The sequence below is a fragment of the Phaenicophaeus curvirostris genome, chromosome 5 (genome assembly GCF_032191515.1).
Source record: "Phaenicophaeus curvirostris isolate KB17595 chromosome 5, BPBGC_Pcur_1.0, whole genome shotgun sequence".
NCBI lineage: Eukaryota > Metazoa > Chordata > Aves > Cuculiformes > Cuculidae > Phaenicophaeus > Phaenicophaeus curvirostris.
The window spans coordinates 56,139,387-56,159,186 of record NC_091396.1 but is presented as its reverse complement, the minus strand read 5'-3'; the positions used below and the strand labels follow the sequence as shown (position 1 = coordinate 56,159,186).

General features: G+C 41.2%; 1 protein-coding gene across 11 annotated transcripts in view; it reads right to left on the bottom strand.

Annotated features, from left to right (window-relative positions):
- Window positions 1-19,800, bottom strand: part of EML1 (EMAP like 1) — a 123,568-nt gene that overhangs the window by 82,829 nt on the left and 20,939 nt on the right. For 4 of the 11 annotated variants that reach the window (XM_069858800.1, XM_069858805.1, XM_069858808.1 and 1 more), the window contains exon 1: window positions 426-686. The exons of the other annotated variants lie outside the window; for them this stretch is intronic. In XM_069858800.1, coding sequence (XP_069714901.1) covers window positions 426-492 — 67 coding nt within the window. In that variant the 5' untranslated portion in view covers window positions 493-686. Of the gene's footprint in view, window positions 1-425; window positions 687-19,800 lie in introns of those variants that run through there. 11 annotated transcript variants of the gene reach the window in all.

Sequence of the window (19,800 nt, the reverse complement as noted above, 5' to 3'; positions counted from 1 at the left end):
AAGAGACCTCAAAGCTCATCCAGTTCCAACCCCTCCCACCAGCCCAGGCTGCTCCGAGCCCCATCCAACCTGGCCTTGAACACCCCCAGGGACGGAGCATCCACAACTTCCCTGCTGCAGCCTGTGCCAGCGCCTCACCGCCCTCATCGTGGAGAATTTCTTCCTCACGTCCAGCCTATACCTTCCCCCCTCCAATTTAAAGCCGTTTCAAGCCATTCTATCCACGTATCGCGCGCCCATCCATGCATATTCCCGTGCAGCACAAGTTCCTCGCAGGGGCACCGCGGGGCCGAGGTCTGCATAGCGGGGGAGGCTGAAAGGGGTGAAGTTGCCTCCTTCCTCCTCCTCCTCCTCCTCCTCCTCTCCCCAAGTTGCGCCGCGGGCAGGCCCCTCTCGCGGCCCCCGGGGGCGTCCCCCGCCCTCACCGTTGCAGAACTGGAGCAGCGAGGAGGTGTCGTAGAGGCTGCTGTAGCTGGAGAAGCCGTCCTCCATCCTGCCGCCGCGCCTCGCCCGGCCTTTCCCCCCCCCCTCCAACCAACCCTTCGGCTCGGCCCGTCCCGCCGCCTCCCCGCCCGCGCGCCGAGAGCAGCGGGGGCGGTTGGGGCCGCGGCGGCCTCGCTGCCTGCCTCACTCGGTTGCCATGGCAACCCGCTCGCTCCGCCGCGGCTGGGGCGCGGCCGCCGCGGGGAGGGGAGGGCGGGGCGGGGGCGGGGCCGGGGCCGAGCCGTGTGTCCCCCCCGCCCCCGCGCGGGGAGCCCGGCCGGGGCGCGGCCGCGGGATCTCGCGGGAAGGGAGGCTCTGGGGGGGACACAGCGGGGGTTGGGCTTGGTGGTGTGAAAGGTCCGTTCCAACCTAAAGCATGTGGTGGTTAGCTGGCTGTCCGCTACTAAACCGTGTCCCCGAGCACCTCGTCTATCCGTCTTCTCAACACCTCCAGGGATGGTGACTCAACCGCCTCCCTGGGCAGCTGTTCCAGTGCTTGGTAACCCTTTCCGTGTAGAAATTTTTCCTAATGTCCAATCTGAGCCTCCGCTGATGCAGCTTGAGGCTATTCCCTCTCGTCCTATCACCCGTCGTTGGGAGAAGGGACCAGCACCCGCCCCTCCACCGCCTCCTCCCAGGCAATTGTAGAGAGCGATAAGGTCTCCCTTAAGCCTCTTCCAGACCGAACAACGCCAGTTCCCTCAGCCGCTCCTCATAAGATCTGTGCTCCAGCCCCTTCACCAGCTTCGTTGCCCTTCTTTGGACACGCTCCAGCCCCTCAATGCCTTTCTTACAGCGAGGGGCACAAAACTGAACACGGTTTTGGAGATGTGATCTCACCACTGCAGGGTACAGGGGCAGAATCACTGCCCTGGACCTGCTGGTCACACTGTTTCTGGTACAAGCCAAGATGCCATCGGCCTTCTTGGCCACCTGGGCACACTGCTGGCTCGTGTTCAGCTGGCTCCTCATTCATTGCTCCTCAGCACGACCCAAGGGGCGGAGGGGGGCAAAGCCAGGAGTAACAAAGCAGCAAAGCTGCAACTCAGGGTGTCTCTGAATTCCAGGCAGTTTTCATAGAATCATAGAATCATAGAATAACCAGGTTGGAAGAGACCCACCGGATCATCGAGTCCAACCATTCCTATCAAACACTAAACCATGTCCCTTAGCACTTCGTCCACCCGTGCCTTAAACACCTCCAGGGCAGTGACTCAGGGCAGGCTGACAGCTGGGCACTGCATCAACATCCCTCCTGGCTGCAGGAACACCCTGCTTATTGCAGATAGACCTGAAGCTGCCCTTACTGCCTCCACTGAAGCAATGGAGAGCGAGTAATGGCACCCGTGTCCTCCACTGATGTCAGTGGCAAGGCAGGACTGAGTTGTCAAGGTAAATTGTAATTTATACACTCTTGCAACAACAAAATAGAAGTACGTACTGTCATTCATTACACAGTTTTAACTGTTCAGTTTGACAAATACTAGATGCTTTTCCAATACAGGATTATAAAATACTTTCAACTGGTTTTAATCTTTTTCTTTATCTAGATAAGTTTATAATGGTCATTCATAATAAGATCGTAGAATCATAGACTCATTAATGTTGGAAAATGCCTCTGAGATCATCAAGTCCAATCGTCAGCCCAACACCACTGTGCCTACTAAACAATGTCCTGCAGTGGCACATCTACACACTTTTTAACACCTCCAGGGGTGGTGGCTCCACCACTTCCCTGGAAAGTCTGTTCCAATGCCTCGCCACTCTTTCAGTAAATGAATTTTTCCTAATATCTGATCTAAACCTCCTGTGGCGCAACTTGTAAATGATTTCCTCTCATTGTACCACTTATTACTTGGAAGAAGAGACCAGCATCACCTCATTAAAACCTCCTCTCAGGTAGCTGCAGAGAGGAATAAGGTCTCCCGTCAGCCTCCTCTTCTCCAGACTAAACAATACCAGTTATCTTAGCTGATCCTCATAAGATTTGTGTTCCAGAGCCTTCACCATCTTCATTGATGAGGGTAATGATACAAAACTGGTGGCTATCTATGCTTATGGTTAAATTATTTTTATACTTTACATGCTTCAATTTCTGTGCTAGAGATATTGAAGTGTCCAGTGACTGAAAGATATGCCTATTTCAAGCTCGTCAAGGGACACAAAATAAATAGTGCATTGCGTTTCTATAGCACCTTTCATCTTGAAAAATGCCAAAGCACTTAGGGATGCTTGTTTTCAGGTCTCAGTCCTTTCAGGAGCTTTTTGCAGTGTGATTGCATCATGTGGATCCATTTATAGACATAGATTTGGTATATGCGAGTCTTTTCACCAAACACTAAACCACAGCAGTACTAACACAAAAATGTGCTGTAAAATTAGGCAGAGGCATCAGTTCCATATCAAATCAGAGAGAAAAGTTCTGTCTCCTGATTTGCCAGTGCCAGTATTGGTAGAGTTGAAGTCATCTCCAACACTTGTATTTACCCAGCCTGATGGTGCTTAACTTGTATCTGACAAAAACAACTGCATTTTACAGATGTGAGCTATAAAATACCAGAAATCTGTGGTAGTTTGCTTCCATTAAAAAAAAAGGCATGAAAGGGCCTGAAAGGCATGAAACTTCTAAAATACTAAAGGCAATAGATTGTCTTAATGTTTAAATGAGCCATGATTCTTTCTCATCTTTAAAATTAACACAGAGCCCTTTTAGGTTTTCTCATGACCTTTTCGTTCATAAGGCATCAAAATTTGAGGATGACATATTGTTCTAAAAAACTGTACACACAGAAATGTAAATGCATGGGATTTTTGGCAGACAAATTACAGTAATAGAAAAGTAAAGTTCATTTTTAATACAAATTTTAATTAATAACTTATTTTGGTTTAAAGCATTGCCATGATAAAATTATTCTTTTTCAGGCTGAGGTGTGTGTTAATATGCTAATTTTCCATCAGCTAGGGACACTCAGAACAATTAGCATTCTCTCCATAAGATGTCAATGTCAGCTTAACCTATACCTCCTTCAGACGTCCGAGTTTTGGCAAAAAAAGTCTATGAAGTCTATGCTATCTAGAAGTATTACGTCTGTTGTAAAAACTGTGTCATCAGTGAGTGTGATACAAAGGTAAAGAGAAGTAAATGCTCGATAACTTCTACGATGTCTGACAAAGCAGAAGAAAGGACAAAAAATGCAGCTCCATTCTGGACAGTAGAAATTAAAGGTCATTTAGAAACTCCAATCTAAACCCAATCTGAACGCAGCATCTTTAAAGGAACATACAACGTCTAAAACCTTGCAATAGATATCACATTGAAATTAGTTGCAAAGGTGTCAGTGAAGCCTATCAGCTCACTGCACTCCAAATCATCTCAGTGATGTGACAGAAAATTGTCTCAGCTCCAGCCTCTAGACACTGTTATGATACCATTATTCTAAGGGCAAGGGTTAGAAAAGGAAAACAGTTTCATAATTTAATTCCAATGATTTCAAGACCTGTTAGTCTTATTACACTGAACTGCATCACAAGGCACAAAATGAAAAAGAAATTCTTTCTGGCTGTGGGAACAATGGGACAATGGATCTGAAGGATGCTCTAATGTATCTCTGGGAATTCTGCTGGTACGGTGAAACAATGTAGACACTTCATTTTATTGTCTGTTTTTCAGTAAACTAGACTTTAATCATTTGTACAGATTAAAGTCAGTATGTTGGAAAATGGGAAAATATATGGATGGGAAAGTGGCATCCCAAGCCACACAGTGGGACTGATGTTTGTGCACATTTATTGTTAGTGTCAGAAACTCTGTATGATGTTACGTTTTTGAAAGCTACAGTTTGTAACTAATGATTTAAGTTTCATTTGTATTGAGTAGTGTAATACAAATGGCTATTTGTTAAGTGAGAGCAAAAGAGCTTTTACCCATCTCTAGCTGAATTTTCAGGAGTTAATTCTCCTGTTTTAGGATAGAGCAGCCTTGCTTTCACTCCCTGTTAGTAGGCTATAGTTAAATAATGTTGATGTTCAAGTCAAGAGTGAGCTCTCCTAGTCACCATGTCAATATGAAACAAAGAAATCTGAGTTACAGTCTCCTCCTAAAATCTACTAAAATTGCAGACACTGATTTTATAAATCCTACCCCTGTACTGCTTGCATTTAATAATAATGTTGAGAAAAAAATCCCAATACAAGTGTGTTTTGCCTGGGTGGTAGAGAAGGACTTCTGAAGAGGGACTTTACCTTCTTTGCTGTTTCATTGCTGTTGCTCTGTCATTTTACAGTGTCGGGCTGTTTTCACCATTTGGTGACAGCTTGGACTATCTGCCCTTCATACCTGACATGTGGGTCTGTAATGAGTGCCGTTGCCTTCAGCCAGCTTGTTCAGGGAATGAGTTGACGGCACTTGGTAAGAGAAGGATGCTGATATTTGGGTGTCAGTGGCAAAGCTTGCTGTGCAGAGCTGCTGATGTTATTACAGAATCACACAGAATCACCAGGCTGGAAAAGACCTCCAGGATCATCAAGTCCTACCACTCCCACCAACCACCAAACCATGCCCCTCAGCACCTCATCCACCCGTCCCCCAAATACGTCCAGGGATGGTGATCCAACACCCTCCCTGGGCAGCCTGCTCCAGTGCCCAGCGACCCCCCCCGTGAAATCTTTTTTTCTGGTGTCCAGCCTGACCCTCCCCTGCTGCAGCTTGAGACCATTTCCTCTTTTCCTGTCCCCTGTCACTTGGGACAGGTATATATTAGGTATATATATTATATTATATATTTTTTTATATATATTATATTATATATTATATTATATACTATATTAGGTATAGTAGGCCCTTCTTTGAAGAGTTTACAGAAGGTAAAGATTCAGCTCACCACAGAGGCTGGAAGGTTTGGGTCAGTCTGTTCACGCCTGCTGAACAGATTGGGAAAGCTTGGACACTGAACGTATCTTGTAACTAGATAAATTTTCATCAGGCAAAGCATCTATCACTATCAGCAAATATGCTGATTTCCCTAAAATATATCAGTGGCTATGATCATAGCATCTATTTTACTGTAATTAACTTTTGAAGAGCCCCTCAAGCTCTTTGACAATCATTTGACAGGTCATGTTTGCTGCAACATGATCAAAGGGAGCTGAGCTCAGTTCTGTAGCTCACTGTGTTTCCATTTAGGTCCTAGGAGTCCGTTTCACCATTTACAATCTTGGTTAATGCAGTAGTCAATCTCTACTCTAGCCTGGAAGGTTTTAGGTTGCATGCTTGTTCAAGTTTTGCTTTTCCTCTGTGAGTCAGAGGTTTCATCCATTAAAAACTGAAGCACTCAAAAAATTGCTTCCTGGCTCCAGATTACAATCCAAAACACAAGGTACCAGGCACGTGCTTCTCCCTGAATAATCTATCACTTATTTAAAACGGAATAAATGGGCACCTCTTCCAGCTGTTCATCTCCAACACTGGGAGCAAGATGGTCTGGAAGCTGGTGTCAGAGCACAGACCTCATTTCACTAGCATGATGCTCTGCCTCAGCGCTGGAAGCCACCGTGCTTTGGCAGGAGCCGGGAGCCAGTGCTGGGCAGCTGCCATGGCCAGCAGCAGCAGGCTATGCATGGCAGGAGCCCCGGGGAAGGAAGAACCAGTGTCTGGGATTTAGGCTCTTGCAGGATGAGATTGGCATTTAGCAGAGGGAGGCTCTGTTTTTAAGGTTTGGATTTAACTGCCTAAGGTCTGCTGAAACCCTGATTTAGATAGATTTTAATTTTTTTTTTTTTTAATTTGCCCTTCCTCTTCAACCAGCAGCAGCAGAGAATTTTTGTGTTTTTTTAAAAGAGAATTTCATGTGGTGAATAAATCGTCTTTATTCTTCAGAAGTGGCTTTTCCTCACAGCTAGGCAGTCTCCAAGTATTAGAGTGGGGTTCTCTGTCAGGGTCCTATCTTAGCCTCAAATAAGGATTTCCTCTCCTACTGTGGGGTAGGAAAGGAAGAAGCCCTCGCCTCCCAGTCTTCTTTGTGAAAACACTTCAACTGCTGAAATAATCATTCATTCTAAATCGCAAAACTCCAGCATTTCAGCCACAGCAGGGGTCTTCATGAATGTCACTACAAAGCATGCTTCATGCATGTGGGAAAGACGGAGCATAAGGGGAGGATCACCATTATGCCAGCTCAGTCTGAGTGCATTAAAAATACAATATAACAAATGTGGGAAGAAACTATCAAAGGTATGCATGTTTTACAATCCAAATGAAAATATGTTGCAATATGCCTGTATACATCATGTTGTTTTGAATGACATATATTGGAATTGTAGAATTTTCCCTATAATTATTCAGAATATTCTTAATCATACTCCCCGGGGGAAAAAAAATATTGCTTTGTGGATTGATTAATTTGTAAATATAAAGAGAAGGTTTTGAAGATGAAAAGTAATGCTTTGCATGTCTTCGACTCTTCCTGTTCAAAGGCGGGAGGCTGCTCAATAAATAGCAGTGCTTTCAGACTTGCACCACCTTTTTGAAATAAATGTTGTCTATATTTTACTTATTTGGAAAATGAGGGAAAACATGACACAGCTGAAATCACACCGGGAAGTCAGTGATGGAATCAAGCCAGAATAACTACCAGCTGAGTGCACTAACCATTAGACTACCCTGCCTACAGACACTGAAGGTATTACTTGTATGACTTATTATGAAATGCTTTCAAACATAGTGCCTGCAGTGGAAATGCCCTTATTTTCGTAAGGCCTCTTAGTAAGTTGGGCCAGTGCACTTTAGCGTTTGTAGTGGCCACCTATGGACTTGTCACACCCACAGACATAACATTATGATACTAAACCGATGAGAAACAAAACACACTACAGATACACAGGAATGCAATTCCTTTTCCACCTTCTATGCAATCTGTGCTAATAGGAACAGCATTTCTGAGATATTAGTACTCTGTGAGATTGATGGGGAGAGGCACAGCGATGGATGGCATTGCAGGAAGAAATGATCCATCCACTCTTCAAAATTACTCCTTAAAAGTTTTAATTTCTAGCTAAGCTCTGCAACACGACTTTTGGTGGCTTCAGTCCTAAATGGGGACTGAAATCTTCTAGTAGCAGAGGCTGTTTGTGATCTGTGTTCACAGGCACAAATGCTACCTCCTGGTAGAGTTGCTTCTCTGGTTTCCTGTACAATCATTTTGGCACAGGTTCGCCAGTTCACCAGGGCACAGGAGGGTTGTCCCAAAAGGTCTGTATCACTCCACATAGGGAATTCCCTCCCAGCAGAAGGAGCTTCCCTGTACCTAGTGAAACCTCAGGGAGGAAATGCGTTCAATGAGTATGAAAAACAGATGCTTTTGTGTGGCTAGCACTGCATCAATGTTCTTCCTGCACATGACTGAGACATTTTTTTTAGTAAAATGTTTTTGTTATGATTATAAAGGTGTTACTATGACAATAAATATTCCAGGGATCTATTTTATGCATATATTTAAGTCATATTTTGTTACAATTTAATATCTGGTTTATAAAAAGCCACAACTATATAAATATATGCCTTCTGAATATATTGCAGAAGAATAAGACTAGAGCACACTATAATGTAGATAGATTTTTTAAACAGTACTTAAATAACAGTAGAACAAATTGATCATCTAAGTTCTACCAAAAAATTGCCACTTTTTAACATTATTACCAAAACAGTTATTCTCTTCAACTTTTAGAATAAGCATTTCAGCAATGTACAAGGCTATGTAAAACCCAGAAGCAGAAAACAGAGTATCCAGGATATATGTCCAAAGGATATATGTCAGCTGCACTGAGAGAGAAGATAACCTTGTGAACAGAGGGAGGTATCGTAGTATTATTTCTTACATTCCCCAGTCAGTAGGATGGTGATTTAAACTTGTGCCTTCTCAGTCCCAATATTCACAATTTACCACCTTCCCATGTCATTGCTTCACTGTTTTCGGGATCCAACACAATTAAAGGCATCTCATGGGAACTGATGTGTACTAGGAGAATTTATTATCAGCTGTGTAAATAATGAAGGGCACACAAAAAAGTATGTGTAAGATGAAGCACCATATCAACTCAATATATTAATGTTAGAGGAGGCTGGTCAATCTCATTTGTGTAACTTTCTACATTTGAAAGAAGAGCTAAAATTGGTAATTTATGTTACTGGAAATCTGCCCAGATACAGAAAATGAACTATAAAAAGTGTCTTCTGAGAGACAGAAAAAATACTACATTTCTGTTAGTGATTTCATACATTATGCTTGCTTTTAGTTAGGAGTTTATTGGAAAAGCTAATTTGTGCTACTAAACAAGTCATAGAAAGTAATTGCAGAGACTTTACCTGTAGTCTTAACTCCTGCTATCACATATGCCCATTTACCACCTCAACTAAGCTAGCTTAATGTTTTGCTTCTCTCTCTCCTGTTTCTTTCATTAAATACAGTATTAATTATACAAAAAAGAGGTAAGGGAAGAAATAAGACAATGTTCTGGTTGTCATGTGCGTTATTTCTGCAGGGGACAATAAGAAGTCCACTGGTCTAAACTCATTGAATGTCCATGAGCTTTTCCCAAACTGGTGGAGGAGCAAGAAGGTGGTAGGCAGAATGATGCTCAGGTAATTCATCCTACTACACTCATAGATTCCTCTAGGATCTGCTAGAATACAAGACCACCTACACTGAGACCTTACATCCCCCCAGTGCTTTTGCTGCCTCAGTCCTTTTCTGCTTTCCCAATACAAGATCCCAGGATACAACATAGAGATGGAAGAGAACAGTAAAATCATCAGCTGATTGAAACTTGGCTGGCTGAATTAAAAAGCAATAGGGAACAGTCCTTTTGTACAGTATTTAGCATTACTTTACACTACTTTGCAGTGTGGACTGTAGCTTTTATTTCTGTGGGTAACTATAGTTTTGTTTTGAATTAAATTCTTTTATTCAGAACAGAATTTGGCTTGGAAGAATTTTTTTTATTCTGGTCTGTGCAATCACCCAAGGCCCCAACGTGATCAAAGTGATTTTGTTACGTGTGCCTTTTCAGAGTAATTTCTTTCTACAGATTCATAGCAAGTGTATCCAGAAATTTAGATAAATTCTACTTTTCATCTCCTTTTGACATATAAAACCTAAGAAATAAATCGTAACGAAGTAATGGTGAAGGGGCTGGAGAACAGCCCTTATGAGGAACAGCTGAGAGAGCTGGGGTTGTTTAGCCTGGAGAAGAGGAGGCTGAGGGGAGACCTCATTACTCTCTATAACTACCTGAAAGGAGGTTGTAGAGAGGAGGGTGCTGGCCTCTTCTCCCAAGTGACAGGGGACAGGACAAGAGGGAATGGCCTCAAGCTACACCAGGGGAGATTTAGGCTGGACATTAGGAAAAAAATTTTCACAGAAGGGGTCATTGGGCACTGGCAGAGGCTGCCCAGGGAGGTGGTTGATTCACCTTCCCTGGAGGTGTTTAAGGCACGGGTGTACAAGGTGCTGAGGGTTATGGTTTAGTGTTTGATAGGAATGGTTGGATTCGATGATCCAGTGGGTGTCTTCCAACCTGGTTATCCTATGATTCTATGATTCTAAGTGGTTGAACCAAAGAAGCCTTCACTGAATTGCCCAGGAACGTGAATCGACATTGAGATTTAAATTGCAGGATCAGGTCTATGCAATACTAAAATATTTGGCTTTTGGGGAAAGAATGCTGGCTGTTCTTAAAATGCCTGTACCAGCCAGCACAAGGTGTAGGATTACTAATCCTCCTCAGGGGAAGCCATGCGTGGCATTCTTCACTTCGGTGGTAGCATTCAAGAGAGTCCTGGACAGAGGAAAAAGTAATAGGGACAATAATGACAGTCTCTGAATGAAGCCCTGAGAAATATCCTAGACCCTGCCACCTGGCTGCCAGCCATCCAAGCATAAAGAACAATCATGCATTTGTTTTAAATACCAAGTCACCTAATTTTTTCAGCCCTTTAATTCTTAAGTATTTCACCATCTGATGTTTCGCTCTCAAGCTTTCAAAGAAGCAAGAACAAACCAGAGCTACAGATAAGGAAAAGGAGAGAGACTAAAAGGATTTTGTCATTAGCACAGCCATAATTCAAGAAAAACAGGGCAAGAAGGCAAGTTCTTTTCAACTTTTTGATGCAGGGTAAGCCCTCCTTGTCCTACCACTTTCCAACAGAATAAATGCTGGAATAAAGAATAGAATTAATTTCAAAAGAAAATTATGTATTGTGTGCCATAAATTATACAAGCAGATGCAGCCATGAATGAAAGAATTAACCCCTGCAGCGTGCACTGGCTGATGAAGGGCTGGAGGCTGCCAAGGGACACTGTGTGACCGCTGTGCAGTCCAAGCTGGGATCTTGCTCTAAACATCAGCCTGCAGACCTGTCACGCAGGGGCTTGCTACCTTTTCTCTCACATTCTTCTTCTTAATTAGCTCCTTTACGTATGAGTAGCTGTTTAATGAATGTTTTAGCCATAACAATCTTGTGGTGTATTATATAGGTGTGGTATATTTTACAGGTATATGTCTCAATCTTACAAAGAATTTTGCTTCTTTTACCCAAACCCTCCCTTCAGACAACTATTTCCACATGAAGGTGAATGGTCTCCCCAGACTAAGGGATGAGTAATGTAGGCCAAGGGCCAAGTCTTCATCAGCTGTAAACTTGCAGACCACTATCAGCTTCAGCTGAATTTTTGATGTCATTACTTTTTGTTTATTAGAAGTGTTAATATAGCTTTACAGTGCTATATACAGAAATAATTACAAATAACCTAGCTAGCCGCTTAATGCTCATCAGAGACTTCATGCAGCTAAACATTTTTTTGGCAAAGTCAAAACTCTGGATCTAGATTTTTCAGATTTACATATCTCTAATATCTCCTCATTCCTTCATGACATCTTTTATGTCAAGCAGCTATTTCAGTAGGGGAAAAAAGCTCAGCAATATTGATGCAATTCAGTGCCGTGTAACTAATTAAGAAAAAAAAGTACATTTAAAGAAGCTGATGGCTTTCATTTCACATCAGTTTGATGTTTTAAAGGAAACTTGTGTAAGATGGTGTAAAAGGACATTCTGCCAACTTCTCTCTTTTAAGTGTCACTTGGTGACCATTTGAAAATAAGGAATAAATAATACTTCAATTCAATTAACGGAGAGCCTTGATATGATTTAGCATTTTGTACTTTCTATATTCATCTGAAGAAGAGTGTTTGCTCTGTCATTCATTCACCATTTCTTTCCATGCAAAATTAGGGAACATGGCATACAAAGACTGAAACCCAGGGTTTTTCCATCCCTGTAAGTTTTCCCTTGGAGCTAGTTACTCCCTCTGAGTGACTAGATTCGTAGGGTGTCAGAGGATCAGAAATAGGAAAGCATGGTTCTTGTCTTTAAAATGGGGAGAAAAGAAGGATTTAAGAGATTATCGATCAGTCTTCAATCCTTGCCCCAAAATCTAGGATTTTTGAAACAGACTATTTGTAAGTGCCTAGAAGATAAAGAGGAAATGAGTGGCATTCAGTTTTAATTGTAAGAACAAAGTCTGTCAAAGCAGCCTAGTTCTTTCTATGACTGTATTGTACTGTGGAGAGGGGAAAGACGGTTTGTGTCATGTAACTCAACTTCAGGATGGCTTTTTGCACACTGATGACATTCTTATAAGCAAACAAGGAAATGCAGCTTTGCTGACCCTGCTATACCTGTTCTAACAAGTGTAAGATTGCCCAGGTAGTTATACCTAAAACATAAGATGGGAGAATGTATGAAATATGATCCTGGGTGGTTTTGTCCTTTGCCCCATTATGGTCCATATTTTCTTTAGTGACTGAAAAAGAGAGCAGAAATAAACATGCCGATCAAGCTTCAGAGCTCTGCAAGTATGCTAGTCAATTGGCAGATTAAAATTTTTTTTAAAATATCTTGGCAACTTGAAGGAACTACCTGTTAAAGCAAGATAACAGGTACTAAAGACCAGTACAAGGGACTACATTTAGACACAATTATCTGCTGGAAGGTAGGTAACAACTGATTACAAAATTGCTCAACCAAGGGTAGACCGCAAACCAAACATTGAGTCAGTTCTATTATGCAGAGTGGAAAAGGCATGCATCATACTGCGAAGAATAAATAATAGTGAAAATGTATGAAGAAATCCTTCCAACCTAACCAACATTGATAATGCCTCAGTTGGGGCACTAAGTCCAGTTTAAATTGTACCAAGAAAGATTCTTTTTCAGGTTAGACGTTAGAATAAAAAGCATTCCAACTGTAAGGGCAATAAAGCACTGGGATAAGTTACAGAGCATCCACGGAATGTCTCTAGGATCATTTTAGACAAATATATATCCAGTTTGATGTGTTATAGCTGGTCCTACCTTGGATCAGATTGAGTAGATGAATTCTGAGGGTCTTTTCCAATGTGGGTTTCCTGATATCCACCTTACCAGGTTATTGTCCAGCCCATTAAGCTTTCTGGAGAACAGTAGCTGCTGTTGTTCTCACATGAGGTTCACAAGTAATTGGCTAGTTTGCCTCAAATATGGTTTACAGTTGGATTTGGTGAACTTAAAGGTCTTTTCCAATCTAAACAATTCCACGATTCTGTGAAATTATCCCAGTTTACTTACGAAACCTCTCTTAGTTGCTATCAAGCTGTAAATCAGGGAATTGCCCCATGTTTCTGTTCCTTTTCCTCTATTAAGGTCATTGGCAGTATAGTCCTACTACAATCAAGAGCTGCTGATGAAGAAAACAATTTAATTAATGTTGTAATAGAAAATAAAGTTTATTGATATACCAAAAAATCAACTCTCTCTTCTGAACACTCATGTATGGTGCCACTATTCTCAGGGCTAGTTATGGAGAACCAGCCATTCTGAATGTCACTGGTGTGTGTCAGGTCAGGTTAACACAAAGCAATCACAGTCCACTAGTGCTTGTTATAAAATGAGCTAACACCCCTTTCCCAAGTATGAGAAGGTCCAAAGTAGAGTCAAATCTTGGCAAAAAAATTACCATCACAGTTTCAATAGTGAAATACTAAAAGCATGAGAAAGCATTAGGGCTGATGTGCCCTCACTGTCTGCTTCCAAAATAATACATGGGATGTCTGGGATTTCATTTTCCTACTCCATTATTTTTTTTGGATTCACTTTTATACTGCTCAAATGGACAAGCCAATGTAGTGAAAAGGCTGTTCACACTGACTGCATTATTTGCTTTCAGTTACAAGTGTCTAATTGCTGTTCAGCAGGCAAACATGCACTTCTACAGAAAGGAGAGCTCTTTCTGGGTTTAGTTCTCCTGAGCATCTACAATCAGCACATCTAAAATATTTTAAAGTACGCTCAGTCTGTGTTTGTCTTCATATCTCAAAGAACTGCTAAGGACAGAATTGATTTTTGAAATGTGTGTATATTATTCTCTTATATGAGATGAAAGGCATTTATGCCTCTCTTTTCTCTGCATTCACAGACACCTACGCTCAAAGGCATTCTGTACAAACTGTCCTCCCTTCCCCTTATAAATGAGTGATAATCCATATGATTTAATTTCTTAGCAGCACAATCTCCTAAACAGGCGTTGAAAGTTATCATTAACCTTGGAGGCTAGACTATCTATTTTCTGGACTCGTCCTTCACACACACATTTAAATTCATAAAATGCATTAATCTTTTATATATCCCGCAACCTAAACCACAAACGTTAAAATTAATATCTTCACACTTACGAAACTCAGGTATGCCATTCTGCTTAGGTAATAGTGTGACATTTGAGACAGCTGTGACATTTGGATCTGTGTCCAACAGAGGGAGGTATTCAGAAACAGATTTGGTCCAAACTCTTTCTAAGTTTAAGGAATTCAGCTGAGGGGGGGCACAAGCAAATGCAAGTGAGCAACATTTACTTTCCTATTGCAATTCAATTCATTTAGCCAGCTGGGATGATTTGGTGGAAGAAGTTTTAGATCAGACAAGTGACAGTATCAACTCTGTGTCAGAAAGGAATGATCATTCTGTTAAGAAAAAATAGCACTATTTAGTTCATACAGCCTGCTTGATGTATGACAAACTCAAGCAGAGGTCCAGTCTGGTAGGCACGTTGGGTTCAGTAAAAACCTGAAGTTACTCGGCTGTGCCTTCCTCGCAGGCAGTCACTATGGCAATGGGAAAATATTGTGAGGTATAGGAATGATGGGAATATGACTCAGAGAGTACAGAAAAAGGAATGTTCAAAAACATAATTCCCAGTAGGCACAGGGTACACTCTTAAAAAATACACACAAATTCAGGATGATGATTTGGTAATGCTTTGCATCAATGTGTTTGTTGGGAATGCAGTTAATATACAAGGACCTGTAGTGCTGCATATTTTCAGACTCTCTATTATCAGGGGAAACAGAAACTGGCAGTGAAGGAAACGATGCTGCCCTGCTCTGCTCCTACCAGCCCTGCCCCTTTCCCCACAGGACTGACATGCGGCTGGAGCTGCATTTATCAGTACAGGACACGTTAGGACAGACTCGGTCAAGTCAGCATGTGACTTCCATGGCCTTTGCAAGAGGAAAGGCTTCTCCTTTTGCTTGCAAAGTCAGAGAGGCTTGTGGCAGCCCCTGTATGAACTCTCCCATCTCACTGACCCTGGTCCCATTGGTTTTGGATTTGGCCTAATGCAAAGGAAATAGCTCACAGCAAGAGCCAGCCCACGGGGAGACATCCCTACAGAGCTTCACGTGAAGACCTAGCAGGCTAACCCACACCTGCCTTTGGCTGGCTCAGAACCAGATGAGCTTCAGCATGACACACAAGAAGCATTTATAAAATCACTTTTCTTCAGGAGAATTTTCTCCCTGATTTTGCTGTTTGTTCCCAGGAAGCATGAATATCTATCTATTTATCCATCTGTCTGTCTGTCTATCTATCTATCTATCTATCTATCTATCTATCTATCTATCTATCTATCTATCACTGCATGGCCTGTTTTAGTGTTAGTCAGTCTCCAAAACCTTTTTGCTTTTGGCCTCGGTTGCACTCTGATGTAGTTAGTCCCACAGATCGATTATGCGCTGTGCAAAAGCTTTTCTTTTAATTGAATTTATGTTCTGCCTTTTGCTTTGCTTAATGTCTCTTTGCCCTTGAACTCCGAGAAGTGCCAGATTAACCACACTTTCTATAGTGTGCAATTTTTTCCTACATCCCTCTCAATCTTCCCCTTCAATTTACTCAAACTCTTCGATCATTTCTACCCTGAAGGAGGTGAGAGCTTCCTTCCCTGTGGGTTTCTGGGACCTGTGGAGTTCAGGGGCTGTCCCCAAGCTTCCCCTCCTGACCTGCGAGCCACTGCTTCTTCATAAGAAATTCAGTGAGCTGAAGCAGACCACTGTGCCCTTTGATCCTGCTCCCGTGAGTTTTACTGTGGGAGCTGCAATGGAGCCCTGAGGCATCAACATGATTATACTGTATTCTTTTACCTTAAAAATCCTGGCCACCAGTATTGTTGCTCAGCAACATGAAACTGTGTATCACAGCTGGCTTCATTAAACTTTAAAAATATTTTTCCTTGCCAGCTCAAATAAATAATTGACAATGATTTCAGTGTATATTTAGCCTGTCTGTTGGAATTCCAATAAGTGGATAAAACAGTTTTTATGTATCTAGAATAAAGAAAAAATAACTAACACTGGCTGTGAAATAAAATACATAGCTGAAAAATACTTGCTCTTACACAGCAATTTGTAAATCACTCAAAGAAGCTGTACCAAATAAATGCCAAAACACTATAATTATTTCTTTACTGAACACACCGCACTTCCTTTTTTTCAAAAAATCATTAAATCTTATTGTGTAATTTCCTACTAGAAAAGACTACAATGACTGATCCTTTAACTTCTTTATTATACATATATTCACTAATATAGACAATTTGACACATTAAAGATGCATAAATAGAGAAGAACAGATATCAACGTGCATGTATCCTGGTTGAATAATAGTGTGCCTGGGGTTATTAAAAGAGAATGGCTTGTAGAATTCAAGTGTACTTTTCGTCATCTAACTGATTAATTGGTTGTTATGCACCTCTAGCATGGGTTCCAGCTAAAATAAATTGCTCCAGTCCTTATCAGCAGACTTTTTTCCGTTATCTGTGTGAAGTCCCAGTTTTATCTAATTGGTAGCATTACCAGAACACTTTTCTGCAAATATAGAAGCCCCTCGGTAAAAGCAATTGCTACTTTAATCCATGAGAGGCACGTTTAGATGAGTATCTGTGAGTGGAATGGAGAGAACCTGGGCTAGGGAGCTCTGGAGATCTCCAATCTAAATGACAGCCAAAATAAACATGAGTGGAGATAGAAGGATTAATCCTGTAATCCTTACTTAAGCAAAATTCCTGCTATCTTCAGTGAAATTCTCACTGGGGAACAGCTGTAGAAATTGGCCTAAACGAAGCAGAAATATGAAAGGCCAAATTCTGCCTCTGGGTGTGTGCGTGCGACTTCTCTAAAACCTGAGGAGTGACACCCAGGGCCTGGGATAATCAGCACATAAATTCAGACCGAGCTCTACAGTGCCAAGACTTTACTTGGCATAAATACCAGACACATCCATATACCCATAAGGAAACGTTTCTCTTTGAGTTTCACTAAGAAGCAAGAAAACACATGCAAACTGAAACTAACATTCAGAAATAAAACATGCATTTTCTTAAGAAGTGTCTTCCATTTTAAGCAATCCTAGGAGTGTCTGAAGTATTTGTCTTTACTGAACACAGAGTTATTGCCCCCATTTTCCAGCTGGGATGGAAAACCAACATGCAAAGTTAAGTGATTTTCCACAGACCACACAGCAAGTGATTAGTATCACGGGGACGAATTAATCTTGGGTGTAAATCCATAAAGATTAATGGAGCTTCAACAGGGATTAATTTGGCCCATCATCTCTAAGGACAGCAAAACCAATTAGGTGATGTCATTAATCTTCTGGTTAGTACAGGACTATTTCTTAAGCAATACTGAAAGAAAGGCAATAGAACAGGAATGACCAAATGATCCACAGAACAGATGAACTGGCAGAGGATTCACAATGCGAGACTTAAATAGTACCTGATGATTCCTCAGGCTCCCACCCCAGCTGAGACTCTCTATGGCAATCATTGAGGACTGGAGAGTCAGCCCAGATTTCAGTCGCTTATTAAAGTTATGCCTTTTTATAGGGCAATACTTTCACGAAACTGATTTGAAGTCAAATGTATTTAATATTATGACCCCGGGATCTTCGAATCTTTGGAAAATACAAAATGTTTAATGCCTTATGGATAGTAGCAGCTGAAAAAAATCATAAATTTTGAAACTTCTACTTTTGGTCAAACAAAATGTGAACTATCCCATTAGAAATAAGTCTGTAAGAAGGAAGTATTGCAAAATCTGTATAACTGACATGTTCTGAGATTTGGAAAAAAAAAATTCCTTATTCATTGGTTGGTACAATTTCCTGTCTTAAAAGCTGAAAATATTCCTGCTGCCTACAAAGGGATCAAAACTAGCCCACAGCAGAGAATGATATTTCTTATGTTTGACTCAGAAATTTTATGTTAAAAAGAAGCTAAATTAGACAGGAAGTTTTTTGTTAAAGGATAATGACGAGCTATACAAATGCATACAAAGCAGAGATGAACAGACCAATGAAAACTATGGCTTCCAGACCATGCTTGATGGAATTTATGGAAAAAAACATCTGTGTCATTGACAAGGTCTAATGTGAGGACATTGAATAGGAGATAGTTGTGTGCATTACCTAATAGGCCTGGTGAAAATGTTTCATTGGGAACTTGAAAGCAAAACTTGGCAACAGCGAGATCATTAAAACCCTACTGCATTAGGAGACCTCATTAAAAATGTAATAATATGTAGTGAGGTTTTCATTGTTATTAGGAGAAAAATTATTCTAGCTGTAATAGGGATATTCCCATCAATAGTTCTGCTTCAATAAGAGTTTCATGGCTGAGATTCCATAATCGGTGAAATGGCTTAAAACTCCTTTCATGAGGTTATTCTTAGATAAATTAAAATCTCTTTCCTCGTTTTATATAATCTAGGGGTTCAAATGAGGTGACATGCTCAGGCTGACAGTATGGCTCAATTCAGGAGGGAGGATGTCAGGATGTTCTCTTGTACTGCAGGAGAGAATCAAGGCTTTGCTGGGCAGGGCTTTGCAGCTTTCTTCCCACCCCAGTCAGCTGAGCACTTTTTAGGAATGTAAGGGCACACTGCCACATCCATCTAGGAGAAAAGGATGCTAAAAAGAGACATGGAGTAAGTACCTAATCAGAATATGAAAGAAACTTGAATTTTGTCAGAGTCACTTGAGTACAGAAGATTGAGTGGGGCAGAAATGTTTCTGAGTAGGTGCCAGTAGTATGTCAACATATACATATTTAGGAGCCAGTACTTCTAAATACTGATGCTCATAAGCCTAGAAATGGAGATGCGGAAAACTTCATCAGCCAAAAGCAGCAAATAAATGTACCAGGGAGTGTTCCTATATGGTGTCATCTAGGTCTCAGAAAGGCAATGGAAACAACAGGAAAGAAAAAGCTGTCAAATTAGGCCCATAACATATAAAAAGATAAAAGAGTGTTCGTTTTTAATATCTTCCTTTAACACATGGATCTAAATGAATATTCTGAGAAATGCCCCAACACAAGTGCATGTTTCCAGAAGGCTTTTCAGACTACAACATGAAAACATTTCTGTGTCACTGTTTGTTTCTGGTAACCATGTTCAGTGATTATTAGAGGAAAAATGGTAAAAATATGCTTTTTTTCCTAATAGATACTATATTGAACATTGTAATTTTTAGGAAAAAAAAATTCAGAATATAGATTGTTGTATTTCAGTAGATTTGCTAGCTCAATAATGGTTTTTCTTTTGAAAAATAAATGAGCCTTACCATTAGTGAATGGGGCACATGGGTGGTAACAATGTCACCAGTTATCCAGCCTTTCTAATGTGCTAATATACCCGCAGCACAGTGCTGCAAGTACAAGGCTATGTAAAACCAGACAGCAAAACTGCAAAAGCTATGCAAAGCAAGAGCAGCAAATGTATGAGTTCATGCTTTCTTCTCTGGTATGATGAGGGTAGGAGCCGGGTACAGGTACCTTATCTTATCTTCTGCAACTGATATATGTTGTCGAAACAATATAGTAACCAACACAGCATCACAGATATTAGCTCCACCCAGAAAAACTTATAGTCAAAATGCTATTTAGTGTTCAGGGGGACAAAA